Genomic DNA, 15982 nt, shown 5'->3' with positions numbered 1-15982 from the left:
GGGGAGGCAGACCGAGGTAGACGTTGAATGGGGTGTTACAAGGAAGTTGTGTGAATAGTACTGTTTTTATTCACATGTACTTCCCCTAACTTATCCATGCTGTGTTGTGTGCTTGTGGAAAGCTATTTACAATTTAAACCCCTGATAGATTTTATAAGGTCGATACTGTTCTCACAAATCTGCATTCACATTTTCATTGTTTCTGTACTTGTGTGTGTTATTATCTGTGTACCTCTTCCACTGCGGCCCACAAAGCGCAGGTCGTTGAATCTGGCCACTTGGTTCTTGATGGCGGCCGTGGCGTTGCGAAGCTCAGCTGAGTAGTTCTCATCGTTTCCTGCCATCACCGTGACGAGGGTGCCATCAGGGATGTCACCCAGTGCAACCACCTAGTGACACGATGAGAGAAAGGAGGAGAGAAGATGGTGTTTATGTCTTTTGACTTTATGATGTGCGACCTTTTTTTGTTTGTTTGTTTTTGTCTTTTAACGTTTGGTTGCTTTTGCAATCTGTTGTAAACACATGTCAAAAATCTTGGCTGTGGGTTACACACAGCCTGGTCAAAGCTGGGAAAACATGTCCACATATTTGAGTAGGTCTTGTGACCCAAGACCACATGAGACGATCTTTGCTTGCTCAATGTGCTTACAACTAGCTTACAGTTTGCTTAGCTAGTTTGCAACTAGCTTATAACAAGCTCAACAAGCTTACAACTCGTTTATAAGTAGCTCAACAAGGTTACAGCTAGCTCAACAGGCTTAAAACTAGCTTATAACAAGCTCAGGTAGCTCACAACCAGCAAACAACTAGCTTATAGCCAGCTCAACTAGTTTACAACTATCTTTGAACAAGCTCAATAAGCTTATAACTAGCTTAAAACCAGCTAAAGTATCTTACAGTTTGCTTAACTAGTTTACAATAGCTTATAGCCAGCTCAACAAGCTTACAACTAATTTATACGTAGCTCAACATGCTAACAATAAGCTTATAAGTAGTTTATCAACAGCTCAACAAGCTTACAACTAACTAACAATTAGTTTATCAGTACAGTGCAATGCTACAGGATTATTAACATTATTTGCAATGTTCAGCTTTGTTAGTTTCTATATGTAGGTATACATAACTCATAATGACAAAACACTTTTTTTTAGTGTCATACTTCATTAGCCAGCAGTTCCTGTTTGCACTGTAGCCATGGTAACAACAATACCTGGATTACTGTAGATACCGAAAAAGTGTTCAGATGTGACGATCATGTGACAAGATCTGAAGTTATAAGGAGCGTCTTGTTTCTATGCTTCCTTAGTGGATTTATGGTGTTTAAGTGGATGTTTATGGATATCAGAGATACAACTGCCCCTGTAAAGGCATTTATACAATCAAAACCTGCAAAGCTGCACAACACAACTACACAGTCAAACCACCAAAGGGTCCATTTTATTGCCCTTATAGGTCACACAGAAAAAGGAGCAACTTTAGACTGTTTGAGCTCTCATATGTCATGTAGAAGATGCAAATGATGAAATAAAAAGCAGGTAATTTTGCCAATTAATAAACGAAACTCTCCCAAAACACGTGTAGAATGGAAATGTGTGACATTCGGTGCACTAGAGAGCACATTCTCCTCCTCCACGCCTACGCAAATACAGAGCCAGGGAAGCTGATTTCCATATTAACGCTAATCACGCCAAACCATCAGTGTGCAAATGACCACAGGAGATAGCTACGCTACTATGGACAGTTTCTCTTTCAACCCTCAGCTCTCAAAGCCAGTAACCACAGCCGGTGATAGCTGGAACACTTTTGGGCAAACTTCTCAGTTAAATCTTTAACTTCCCACTTTAAACGCCCTCATGAGTCATCTAAAAATCGAACAAAACCATTGTTTTCAAGGGAATGTTATTGGTCCAACTCTATTGTGTGCCATCTAAGTGGCCTTGAGAATGAGTTGAAATATCAATACACTGATGCTCCAATAATCAGCCAATGACAGTATTGATCTGAGCCTGCGGTGGAATGTGAATGGAGAAAATTCTTCTGTACTGGTAAGGCAGTGGTGACTCACTGGTACTGAAAAGTCGGGGCCTGCAAATACTTTAGTATCAAGAGGAAGACGGAGTGTGCACACACACACACACACACACACACACACACACACACACGGGCAGACAAGAGAGAGACTGGCAGCAATGGAGCATGAAATCAGTCAGGCAGAATAAACAAGTCAGAGGAAACAATTATGAAGCTCTCAGGCCAATATGTGTGTGTGTGTGGGTGAGTGTGTGTGTACATTCTGCCCGTGTATACCTACATATTGTGCGTGTGTGTGTCCCTACAGTATAGTGTGTGTTGTCATGGATGAGACCATATTTGCACCTGTGTATATTTAAATGTCTTCATGAAAAGTGTGTTTGCGTGTGTGTGTCTGTATACTATGCTATATGTGTGTGTGTGAGCATTATAACAGTCATCCATTATCAGTAAAAGGCAGTGACATCCGCTCATGACACTCCATAATGATGCATAATGCACCAAACTCACACTCACACACACACACACACACACACACACACACATGCATGTGCGAACACTAATGCATAAAACTCGATAAATCAATCAGTTGTGTGTTCTGCGGCTAAAAGCTGCTTTTCCACAAATGCATTTTGTCTCAAAGTGCAGGAAAGCCATCCACACACACACATATCGATGCACGAGGGAATACACCGCGCAGAAAATTAACCCGTCATACTGAACATGTAAAAATACGGAAGATGGATGGATCAAATTATTCTGTTTTTTTTCCTTGTAGATATATCATAAAACAGTCTGAATGGGAAAAATCATTTCCATGAAAAGGAAATTGAAAGAAAAATTATTGCATTAGCACACGAGAAGTCAGACACTTAGTTTTCTGAGCAGACTTTTCATCGCTGTCCAGTGAAAACCATGTATTTCCATGTATTTGACGACTTGTTGCGCAAAAGAAAAAAGTCCCAGTGAATCACCTGAAAAATACTTACTACTGAGAATAAAAGGGGCTGTTTGCTCGACCTCATGAGACTCGGGGATAAATAGTGATCATGGGACAGCTGCATTTTATAGTTTAGAGTAAAATATTATATACATATTAGAATTAAATCGAAATAATTATGCCTAAACATCCTCTCTCACTTATTAAAGTGAACACGAATAAATGACTTTCATTTAACTCATTTTGCTCCAAATGCTTCCATTAAATCTCATTAGCGCTGAAATAATTGGTCAGTGAGTCAATTAGTTTGTTGCCAGTCAGACTATTTTATTCTCAATGAACTGCTTATGTCATTTATTAGTAAAAATGCAGAACATTAACCATTTCCAGCCACTGAAAGGTGAGGATTTGCTGCTTTTCTTTATCTTAAATTGAAAGATTTTTGACATTTTATCGACAAGAAAGTTGCAGAATGAAAAAATAAACAGCAGTTTAACTGATAAGGTAAATAAGGACATGTATAACTGAACAAATTAATGAATGAACTTTGGTATATTTAGCCTTTTATTTGCAAGATCCTTTACTTAAATAAACGGAGTAATAATAATGATCTTTTATATAGTTTCTCTGTGTTGTTTCGTGTCCTTGCTGTTGTTTTTATTTTCTCGAACCCTGTTGTTATTGCTCCTAAAAATTTGTTTCTTCTCTTTTTTAATTTGTCTCGGCTTGTTTAAGTCTACTTCTCCCTCTTGTCCTGTGCTGTGTCATGTGTGTGTGTTGGTATCTTGTATTGCACTATAAAACAGTAATACCTCACTGTAGAAATACTTTGATGATGTTTTATGTAATAGTTGATGATTTTATCTTTACTTTTTTTGCTGCGTATGAACGGTCAACGTGTAAAGTAATATAGGTGTGATCAAAATGAAGTAGAGTGGAAGTATACAGTAACATACACACCTTAAAAGCGATGGGCAGCGTCTTGTTACACCTCCAGTGTGTGGGCAGCACAGAGCAGAGGAAGTTGGGACTGTCGGTCTTCACCAGCTCACCTGGATGATCTGAGATCACCTGAAAAAAACAACACAGTTACCTTCTGGAATCAACTATGAGCTGTGTTGTGTTTTAGATTAAGAGACGTTTATAATTCAAGATATATTTTCATACCTCCACCATGCCGCGGTCGGCCATGCGCAGTTTGCCCACCAGCGCTGCCCCGCCTCCGGCCTCCTGGGCGCCCAGGGGCAGGGCCTCAGCCATCTTCCCCCCTGAGGCGAGGGTGGTGGAGGGGGGAGTGTAACGCCGGCCAGAGGCTGGGTCTGAGGAAGGACAGATGAGGTCAGATGAGTTCATTTTAGGCTGAAAATAAATATCTCAAGAGTGGAGATATAAAGTCAACAAATACAGACACAAATCAGAGGAGGGGAACAACACAGCAAATAAATAATTAATTGATTAAAATTTTGATAATTAAGTCACTTTTTGGCAAAGATGCTGCTTTTCTGGTTCCAAATGTGAATATTGTTTGCTTTTCTTAGTCTCCTACAACAATAAATGTAATTTCTTTCGGTTTTGGACTGTTGGTTGGAGAAAACATTTGAAAACATCACTTTGGATTGTTGCCTACTTTCTGACATTTTATAGAGAAAAGGATTAATTGATAAAATACAGCTAATATTCCTGAGATTCTAGATTTGATATATTTCAACAGACAGCTTAAATTGCTAAAAACAAAAATGAATTAAGTTTGGTTGAACTGATCTGAGAGCTGTATGACTAAAATGATAAAAAATCACTGTCACATAAAGAAATCAGACATAAACACGACTGCACAGACAAAACTAAAAGCTCAGAACTGGGCGCATGATGACACACACTGTGGTCACACTGACTCGAATACCAGAGTGTGTAGTCATGAAACTAAACACAGCAGCAACACTCCTGCACTCATCCCCTTCTTTTAAACAAATACTTTAAATCGAGGGCTTCCAACTCGATTCATGCAACATAACAAAGAGAAGTGCATCTGGTGAGAAATGTGAATGAACCAGAGGGAATCTGATAAATGAGCAGCTGTGTGTGTGTGTGTGTGTGTGTGTGTGTGTGTGTGTGTGTGTGTGTGTGTGTGTGTCTGCAGCGTCAGTGGCTCCTGTCGGTTTGTCAGTCAGCCAACCCACAATTGAAGCCACATGCTGGCGGTTTGGAGTTTAGTTTACAGTTTGAAACCCTCCCACTGCTACTATACTGTACAACTGAGCGCTCGACACATGCAGGAGACACACAACCTCATTAAACCTCGAGACCTGGAGTCAAATATGAGCGGATTCGGGGTGTGAGACGCCAAAAATGTGACTCTTTAAAGTCACATATTTCTGCACCAAAGCCCAGCAGAGAAACAAGCAATTAAAGCATCTGTAGAGGAAGGAAAAGAAGTGTGAAGTCGTGTTAGCTTTCTGATGAAATGTGACGAATAAACAATCTCCCCTTGTGTGTTCACCTAATTTTAGAAGCTGTTGCACAGTTGTTAATGGAGCCTGAATGTCTTATCTTTAGTCTCCCTGACACGGCAGTTATAAAAGAAGTAGTTTTTAATGTTAGAGTTTTGTATGGGAAGCAGTAGGGTTGTAGATTGTGCTCACGGCCCCGGCTCAGCTCATCGAAAAGGCTGGACCATCAGAATTTGTTCTGCCACAGCAGCAGCTATACGAGCCGAGGAGAACGGGCCTTTTCGGGCATCGTGATAGGCGATGTTGGAGTATAAATTTAACAGGAAGTGGCATGTTTTTAATGAAAAAGGTGAAGAATACAGGGATGGCAAGTAATCTAAGAAATGGCAGGTAATTTAGTTTTTCTTCTTCTTGCTCCTGTTTTGTTCATGAATGTGGACAAGTACGATGTGTAGAGGTGTTTTATTTGTCTCGTGTGATTTTTTTGGGAAATTATACACTGAAATGAGCAAAATAAACAAAATAATAATATGAACGAATGAACTTTGAGTTCTCCGTTAACTCGTCGATTTGTGACGGATATTCTCATGAGCTGATCAGAAGGAATCTGGATGAATTTAAGGAAAAAGAAGCAAAAAGAGAAGATAAAAAAAGAAAAATGCCTTTTGCATATGATAGATGTATTTAAAAGGTACATTTTATTACAATTTGATCAATTTTACAACCATTTTTTATTCCGTTATTTGCTTTAAAAGTCTGATATCTGTCCTAAAACTCTTCTGTGACCATAACACGAATGTCTCCCCGCCTAACATACATTATGAGGCCTCATAATTACAAAATAATATAATAATAAGTGATTATTTTTAATTCTAAGTATTATCAGAGGTTCAGCATGTGTAAATATGGGTGCACACTACAGTTTATAGGGACCTTTTATAGTGAAAATGATATTAAACGTGTAGGATCTTGTATCTTGCAGGAAAGATTTGTGTTTATAGTCTTTTTTTAAGCATCACATGTGCAGTTCAGGTACTTTATCTTAACTAGATTTAATAACTGACCTGTCAAAGCACAACTGTAAATGTAAGTGTGTGTGCTACATGTACATTAGGACAGGATCAGAGAAGTAAATCTCTAAAATGCCCACATTTTAACCTCATAACAGACTGTTTGCTCTTTAAATCCACTTGAAAACAGTGGAAGAGGTCCCTAAACGCAACACCAACATAAACACACACACGCAGAGCCGGAAAAGCACATTTTCTGTTTCCTATTTCTTCTTCTGTCTTTTCTGATTTCATAAGCAGATGCCTCGCATGTGTTGACTGCAATAAACAAGAAATTACCAGATTTATGAATGATTTAGTGTCATTTTTTCCTTCTTTACACACATTACATCATTACAGGCTGGTGCTGCTGCCTGCAGCGACGCTCGATATGATATAAAGCATCAGAGAAAGACTATAAATGTTAATTTCTTGAAGAATAAATGACTTTTACCGTATTTCGCGTCCCACAGGAACACCATTTGTGCGCCACAGTGCGCCCACAGATACTCAACTTCCCCGATCTTCACTATAAACCTCCCGATCTCGCGTTGAAATCAATAAACAGAGGCTTTTCTCTCGCTATATTAGTCGATATATCTTCTCACGTTGTCGACTTCTCGTCAAGTGTCCGTGAAGATTCGCCCAGTTGCGGCGCTTTAAACCCGGTCCGGACGCGCCGGATTTCAGCCTCAGTGCGTAAAGAAGCCCGAAACAAAAAACGAGGTCCGAAGCAGATTTCCAACCCTTGAGTGTGTTTTTCTTGTGTTCGTGTGAATAAAAAAAGTCACTCTGAGACTGGATTTTTGGAAAAAAGTATTCAAAGCTCCTTCTGAGTCCTCGCAGCTGAGTTTAAGCTTCCACACGTTTGGCAGCAAAATCGGAAAAACGCGCGAAGAAAAAAGGAAGAAAAGTATCAAGTGTTTATTATTTTAAATCTAATTTCATCCTGATTTTAATAACCTGCACTGAATACACCGCTCTCTCTCTATTCCCCCCACTATGTCTCTCTCCCTTCCCCTCCACATGAATGGACATCCCGCTGACAGCGTCAGGCTTTTACCGGCAGACCGCTGGATTTGCATCTCGTCTGAGCACCGAGCAGCTCAGCCAATGGGGAGCCTCGCCGCTGGCTGTCACTAGAAGCGGCTCGGCCAATCAGAGTTATGTCCGTCCGAGAGGAGGCGGGGTTTAGAGGAGGAGGAGAGGGGGAGAGAGCGGAGCCGCACTTCCCCTTCTGCTGAATAAGCGCCAGAAACTGACTGAATGTGGTCAAATACAACATTGTGATATATAATCCAGGATCACGTGTTAAATCTGTGGAATAAACGCTGAACATGGAGATGAAAGAGTGAGCTAAAGTTGCAATAGCTCCTCCAAAATAAAACAACAAAGTAAAATTAAATAAAGCATCAAAACTCAAAGGAAAAATTGCATCTCCAAATCTCAAAAACTCAAAAAAGAAGAAGAAAAGAAACAGAAAAAGAAGATGCTGCTGCTGTGTCAATAAAAGCAGTGCATCCAAAGCAGTGCTGTCAGTACCGGATGTAGACGATAGGGGGCAGTAGGTGATCTAAGTCTTGGCACTGGCTGCTTCTGTAGCCTCCTGAGAGCCAGTCTGAAGGATCAGCAGCACCAAATCAGTGATAAACCATCGAGGCACTCAAGCCAGACTCCATTTAAAAAATAGGAGTTTTAATCAAAGTCGTCTGTGACCAACAGAGACAGTTAAAGTTTGACTTTAAACATTTCCTGAATTATTTGGAGCCATTTCCCAGTTTAAATATCACACAGCAGCTGCAGTTTGGTTCATTAAAATCTAATTTTATTCCCACGCATATCACAAATCATGATTTAAATTCACAAAGAGGGGTCACTTTCAACAATTACATTTGCTTTCTCTCACTTATACAAATTTTGCACCACCTCTTATCATCTGATATGTCTTACTAAGTTATTTAGACTCAGTCTTTAGTCTTATTTATTTTTATGAACATGTTTCAGACAGTTTTATCATTATTTCAAGACGCTATTTAGATTTTTTTATGGGTTTAAATCTTTAATATGATAATATTAGAATTGTTACTGATGACTCAAGAATTTAATTTCTGTTTTATTCTAATTTGTGGCACTTTTTTTGTCATCTGCTTTGTGTTGTCGTTGCAGTTATAACGCGTCTTTTCTTGCTCCAAAAAATGTTTTTCGTGTCAATAACTGGATTAATAATAGTTTAGAAAAATACAACAAAGTGGTGGATGACTCTGTAAAAAGCCTTTCAGATGTAGATATGATATTGTATTTCTTATAGAGATAAAATAAAAAGGGTACTTTTTTAGTGTGACATTGATTCAATTGATGATTTAATAGAACAAATTAAAAAATATATATTTTCAATGAATTAATTTAACTGTCATAATTTGAATAATTCTCATTAATACAGAGATGAAAAGTGAGACTCACAAAATAAGATACTGATTTGTTTATTTTGCCATGATATGATTATATGACAATAATAATAAGTGAGAAATAAAAAAGTGATAAGAATTATAATCTTAAGGCCAAATAGACGATTTAAAGAAAATAAAATCTATATTTGAAATCTAAGAAGAGATTAAATTATCAAATATGTAAAGGGAGTTTGGAAGTATTTTCTCTCCATGCAAGAAAATGCATTTTAACACTGTGATGCAATTATTTTTTCAACAAGCAGCTGACGGATGATGAAGTGAGGTGTATCAGCTGTGCAGCATCTCACCAACCACCGATGCATCCTGTTACGACTCAGCTCCAATTTACATTTAATCCACTGCTGTTTTAATTCATCCAAGATCTAAATATACAAGTTAAACTACTTATTTCCCAGGTGGTAGTCACACTGTATAGAGTTTATATCATATTGATACAGTGATGAGTATTTATTCCCGCTGTTAAAAAAAATACGGTGTCTTCATTGAGGCTCATAATGAATCTTATTGCCAAAAAATATATATATGGAAGCAAAGAAGGACAAATTAATGAATTCATTAAATTAATTTATAAGCGAAGAAATTGTGAAATTAAATTAGCAGAACATTTCACCTCAAAAACTTTTTTTTTCTTCTTTTTTCTTTCTTTAACTGAGTTTGAGTAACTTTTATGTAGGAAGAAGGAACATTTTTATGAATTTTGGACACTTGTAATTAAAAAGACGGAGATTAAACAAAAACATAAATTCAGGTAGATGTTTTTCAGAGTCAAATATTTAAGTACTTTAAATTCAGTGGCACTTACATTTCACCATCAAGTACTCAGTGGTGATTAAGTTTCACTTTTAGTTATTCAAATCATTATTGCCTCCATATAACATCTGTATACTGTCATTTTTCACAATAGCTCTTAAATTAGTAGATAAGAATATTTGAGATCTTCCATAAAAAAGAATAAATTTGTGTGTGGCTCAACATTAAAGGTAGTTTTTGGTTTAAGGGTCAAGTTCGTGGCATCCCGTGCACCTGCCTGTTTCAGTAAGGCCTTTTTTGGAGTCAGTCAATTTGATTCGAGTTAAATCAACACGCTGTCGGATGAGTTTTAGGGAAACGCCAGTCTGCCTCTGCATCCATAGCTCTGTAGCCAAAGGGGGGATGATAAAAAATGTAAATGCCTCCACTCTCGCCTCGGCCTGAGATGACCGTGACGTGATTTGCCCTCGGAAATATCTATTTTTCACTTCCTCATCGAGGGCCTATTTGTCCTTTTTGCTTACTGAAGGATGAATTCAGAAGCCTCAAAATTGCAAGACAAAAAATCACTGATTGTTAAATTGCATGAAGTTCTGGCAACAAGATTAACAATGAAACATTTGATGAATACATTTTAGTACAATTTTCAAGCAAAACATGTTAAAACCTGCAGCTGAAGCTTTTCTGTCAACCTGCAATTTCATCAAAGTTAGTGTCATTAAATCTGACACTGGACATTTATTCCTCAAAGAACCACACTTATAAATAATTCAAACCCTGAAGGATGCTTTGAAACTATATATCTGTGAACATTTTAGGCCTAATGCCAAGTGTACCGACAGATTCTATAGAAACAAGCCAAGTTTAGATGCTCACATTAATTCCTATAGTCACGTATCATCATACATGTTTATCCTGATGGGGATTTGTGGCACTGTTTGGAAAATGATGCCTTGAGGTACCTCCACGAAACGTCTGAAATTTTATTATTTAGTTGAAAATATAAGTTAATACTCCCCTGAAATAATAAAAGGTTTTGATCTTGTCTTATCCTGCTTGTAGAGTCTCTTTAAGTCCTTTAAGATTTGAGATTGATGTCAAAATATTTGTGCAAGTGGGATGAAATTAAATTGAGACACTGTGAGGACGTTCAAAGAGACAAATAAAGCAGAGGAGGGAGACAGAAAGAAAGAAAAATCATGGCAGAGGGAGAGGAGTTGGATTACGCTCAGCCAGCGTTTCCCACTGACTGGCTCGTCACGTGAGCTGGTCAGTGTCCTCTGATCCATAATCAATACCCAGTCACAATCGCCGATCAAACTTATTGATATCAGCATTGCTTGATATGATCAGCCGCAGTAGAAATGCTTTGTCATCTGATCAATCAAACATAAACCAAGGACTTGTCAAAATTGAATACAGATACAAGAAACAATGAGTTTTTCTTACTCTTGTAACTGCAGATCATTCTATCATTGCCTATTTGTGGTCCATCAAGGCCTAAACAGATGATTTAATACTGGAGGGGTAATACTTAACATGAGTTATATTTGAAGACAATACAACAAAAGATATTGTACTTGAAAATAACCGATTAATAGCAAAAAATTACGTAATTGCAGCATCATCCAAGCAAAAATCACTATCAGCCTTCAAAAGCACACATTTCCTGTTGTGAAGAAATATCTTTGTTTCTTAATTTTGTCAAACTTGTCTAAAGGATTTCCCTGAAAACCACTTCAAAATAAAAAGCTGATAATCATCAATGTAAAAGTACAACCACATCCTTGGTTTACAGTCCTACTGGTGTACAACCATCCAGTTTAGCATCTATATTCCTCTCTCAGTGTATCTGATCATCAAACACTCTCTCCTCAAGTCAGATTCAAGTCAGTGTATAAGTGTGGAGATAAGACATCCTCACAAAAACCTTTTATGGACCCTGTAACTGATACAAAATGCCCCAGAAGTCTAACAAAATCCACTGGAACACCCCAAGAACATGTGAAGCATTATTAGATACGACTGCAAATACTTGAAAGATCAACCCTATCGAGAACATGTCAATGTTGAACGATTCTGAAAACCCCTGGATAACGTTCACTGTCTTTCATATCTAATCCTCATGTTCTACAATTTCTCCACATGGCAAATACAGTTTGGTTAGGTTTCGGGCCCGGAGGTTAGGGTTAGGTGTTTGACTTAGGAGACCGAAACAACGTCGATTACAGATCTGTCTCCTCTTCCTACATAAAGGTCTAAACTCTTTCTGCATTGGCTCTGAATGTTGGAATTGAAGGCCATTCTGTAGAAAGATAGGTGATTATTGAGTCGCACTGCCAGGTTGACAAATACCATACCTTTGGATAAGAATTTGGGCCAAATACCGACCAAAAGCATTGGTATTCGACGACCTGGGAACGAGACCGATCTTTATGCAGAATTGCCTTCCCTACCTTTAAATTGTGAGGTGAAGAACTGTCCCTTAATTCCAAGAAATACTGGGGTATGACGGATAAAATAATAATCGTGGCTACAAATAAGGTGAAGGCACACGACAACACAGGTACATGCCAAAAACATTGATAAATGTCGAGTTCAACGTAATTAAAGTCAAAGACTGGTAAGACAAGACCAGGTGATGACGGTGACTATGAGGTGTCAAGAAGAATCAGCTTTACCAAAGAGTCCGCTGCCTGTTCGGCCTTTCCTCATCAGGTACATGGCCCAGGACAGGGGCCCAGAGCTGGAGAATGCCCCAGGGTTCATGCTTCGATCCTGGGTGTAGAAGCAGCAACAGCTGGGGCCAAAATGTCCGGCACCCAGAAGGAAGAGAAAAGAGGGTATCAAAGGAAACAAGAAGAAGAAGAAGAAGGGGGAAAAAGCAAAAGGGGAATTGGATCAAATACAAATAATAAGAGAGGTTAAATCAGAAAGAGAGGGAAAAGGAACAGATTAAGTTTTTTGTCACGTTTTTTTTAGTCCAAAGTCCAAAATTTGAAGTCAACAAGAACATTTAAGAGACAGAAACTTGTTCGGCGAAGAAGATCTCCAGCCTGTCCTCACCTCCACAAACTGCTTTTATACCCCTCGTTCATCTCCTCACCCCCTCACCCCCCTCACCCCCTCCCTCCCTCCGTCTCACCCTTCATATTAGTAAAAACAAGAAAGAAGTGAGGGAGTAACAAGCGAGGGGAGAGAGGAGAAGGAGGAGAGGAGCCAGTCAAGCTTAATTCATTCCCTCCTTCTCTAAAGCGTAGCCACGGGGGACACGACTCCACTTTGCCCTCAGGCTCTTTAAAGCTGCTAATTTCATTTAGCTACTCAAATGATTTTCTCCATTTTTTTCCCTCCCCCCCTTCTTCTTCCTCCTTCCTCCTCCTCCTCCTCCTCACTATTCTAAAGTTCTGGTTGAAAAATCGAGGTCACTTGATAGAAGTATGTTTGTCTCCAGAGGTTTTTGCTAAATTTGTCTTATTTTTGGAGCCATGTTCATAAAAAGTGGTTGTATAGATGGACCTTAGCTTGTAAAAGCTGACACTAATGTTACCACCAGATTACATGCTAGCATGTCTTGTAGAGACATAGCAATAACAGTGGCTAATGGACGGATGATTGCTTGCCTTGTTGCATAGGCTGCTTTGCCTCTGTTTAGCTAGTAAGCTAGCACAAAACGGGATCATCCCTATGTTCCCTGGGTCCTATGTTCCCCACTTTGTATGTGACCGGGGAACATAGGACCCTTTTTCTAAAAAAAGGGTCCCATGTTCCCCGCTGCTCACCCAAAGGGTCTTATGTTCCCCGCTGTATATGTGACCGGGGAACATAAGACCCTTTTTTAGAAAAAGGGTCCTATGTTCCCCGCTTTCCCCCAAAAGGGTTAGGGGTTAGGGTTAGGGTTAGGGTTAGTTACTTAGGACCCTTTCTTAGAAAAAAGGTCCTATGTTCCCCGGCAACAGTGGGGAACATAGGACCCAGGGAACATAGGTACGCTCCCGCAAAAAACAACACAATCCTCAGGTTAGCTACCTACCCAACCTGAGAGATTACCTAAGCCATGAGTTTGTTGGACTCAGGTACTTTAAAATGCTAGGAGCTAATCTGTTTGTCCATTGAATACCTTTAAAACTGTGTTCATGAAATGTGATTGATAAAGATGGATTTTAGCTTGTAACTAGCTTATTTATAATGCTAGCTAACACGCCTTGAGGTATACAGGAGAAGCTAACAGAAGCATTTAGCTTTGTTTCTGATTGGTTGCTTTGCCTCGCCTAGCTAGTTAGCTGTCAAAGCTAAAAACCAACAAAATGCTCAGGTTAACAACCTGTCTTAAGCTGTCTTGGTTGGTTTTGTTGGCTGTTTTGTCTTTATTAAATATCTTTATGTTCCTAGCCTACAATTTATGAATGCACTTTGGCTAGCTAACACACCATGCTGAGGTATAGCATTAAACGTGGCTAATTCCTCTGCGCACTGACTGCTTTATTAGCTCTTGACAAGCTAACGGCCCTAAAAACTGAAATTTTGAAATGCAAGTGTTAATAATCTTACCTGTCTTAACCTACTTCACAAAAAGAATGGGGACAGAAAGGAGGAAAGGAAAAACAAAGTGGATTATAAAAAGAAGTTAAGAATGAATTTGAGTCGAGGCTAATAAAGACCGTGGTAGGATGCTATATTGTGGTCCATGTTATTTTTTTCCTCATTACTCACTTCCTACTTTATTATGTTGTTAATTAGCCTTCTTAACGTAAGTAAAAGTCTTAATACAAGACTGTAAAAATAGTCACAAATAGGCCTTAAAGGCAGGAAAATGCTATTTACTGTACTCTATTGACTGTAACCCTACCACCAACTCAACATTTTGAATGTAAGAACTTTAATTGTATTTTCTTCACAGAACCGACGCTGTCTGTTGGTTAAAGCTGGATAGAGATGCACGACCAAACCTCAAGGTGACCACTGTGACACACACACACTGGTGGACAGTGAGCTTCCCCACAGCGACTCTCCCAGAGGCCCTTCAGCTGGTGACATCACCACAAAACTCCCTGTGTGTGCGTGTGTTTCAGAGAAAGACAGGGAGTGTGACTGTGTGCAAAAGCTCCCTGTAACCCTCAACCTCAGACCAACAGTGGTGTGTGTGTCACTGGGTTATGGTGAGCCACAGTGGTCGTCTGAGGTGTGTGTGTTGTTCACAGCGAACCAAAACCAGACCCAGACTCAGCAGATCCTGTGTGTGTGTGTCGCCTGATGGTAAACCAAAGAAACAGAACTGCTTTGGTTGGCACACAGATGGTTTGTCACAGCAGGAACAAATATATACGGATATATCAGTTTGGCATCGTTAGAGATATCCTCACAGTGTTTGAGTGCCTTTAAAAAAATATTAATAACTTTTCTGCCTTTATGGAAGGAGATGAGGTGTTAAAGGTGCTGATGAGAGACCAGAGAGATAAAAAAAAAAAACAGAGGACGTCTCCTTTTCCCCAGACTCCCTCTATCCCTCCATCGATCCCCCGCTCAGGGTGGCAGTGGGTGTGTTTGTGAGTGTGTGTGTGCGTCTCTGTGTGGTATTGATCCTCGCCATGCCACTGTCACTGGCCTCAGGGTGGCCTCAGCTCAGGGGACGACAGGGACAGACAGCCGCTGGCACACAGAGAGGCACAGAGGTGTCATTTATTTTTGAGTTTATTTCTTTTCCACTAAGATTATAGTATTTTCAGAATACTTGGGACGTGAAATATAATATCTGTTATTGTGACAGGCTCATTATATAGTTTATATATTATATAAATATTATATTAGTGATTAATGAAACTTTTGCTAGTACAAATAATCATTTAGAAAAGTAAACTTCATACTTTTGTAGGCCTGATTCACATGTTTTTGTGAGGTAATTGCACATTTATACAGAAATTGGGGCCACATGAAAGTAATTACAGTCAGAATTCTAAATTCAAACATTAAAATTAATAAAATGAATGATTAAGAGTGCAGTAAAATACACTGTTCTTCTTCTGTACATCGAGTTTTCTTGTTGTAACATCAGTATTATCAGTGAAAGTATCAGTATAGCTCCATCAATCACATGAAGACACACGTCCATATATTGTTTTTAACCAGTCACGATATAAGTGATATTAGATGCTGACACATTTAGATGTCAATGTCTATGCTGAGTTATTTCCAGATCCAAGCTTTCATTAAACTTTTATTGATTCATCACATTTAACCTCTAATCTCAGTGTGATGTGTAACTTTTTACATTTTTCTCACTCAGCACTTTAAGTACTA

At 39.0% G+C, this 15982-nt stretch overlaps 1 protein-coding gene across 5 annotated transcripts in view; it reads right to left on the bottom strand.

Annotated features, from left to right (window-relative positions):
- The window catches only part of runx1 (RUNX family transcription factor 1), a 53580-nt gene that overhangs the window by 16062 nt on the left and 21536 nt on the right, over positions 1-15982 (bottom strand). For 3 of the 5 annotated variants that reach the window (XM_073462670.1, XM_073462672.1, XM_073462674.1), the window contains 3 exons: positions 4139-4290; positions 3932-4042; positions 233-389 (listed from right to left, as the gene is read on the bottom strand). In XM_073462670.1, the coding sequence (XP_073318771.1) occupies positions 233-389; positions 3932-4042; positions 4139-4290 (420 nt within the window). Of the gene's footprint in view, positions 1-232; positions 390-3931; positions 4043-4138; positions 4291-6921; positions 7733-12366; positions 12480-15982 lie in introns of those variants that run through there. The other 2 variants (XM_073462671.1, XM_073462673.1) reach the window with 2 other exon arrangements.

The sequence above is a fragment of the Pagrus major genome, chromosome 24 (genome assembly GCF_040436345.1).
Source record: "Pagrus major chromosome 24, Pma_NU_1.0".
Lineage (NCBI taxonomy): Eukaryota > Metazoa > Chordata > Actinopteri > Spariformes > Sparidae > Pagrus > Pagrus major.
The sequence above is the reverse complement of the archived record's forward strand: the minus strand, read 5'-3'. Positions and strand labels throughout refer to the sequence as shown.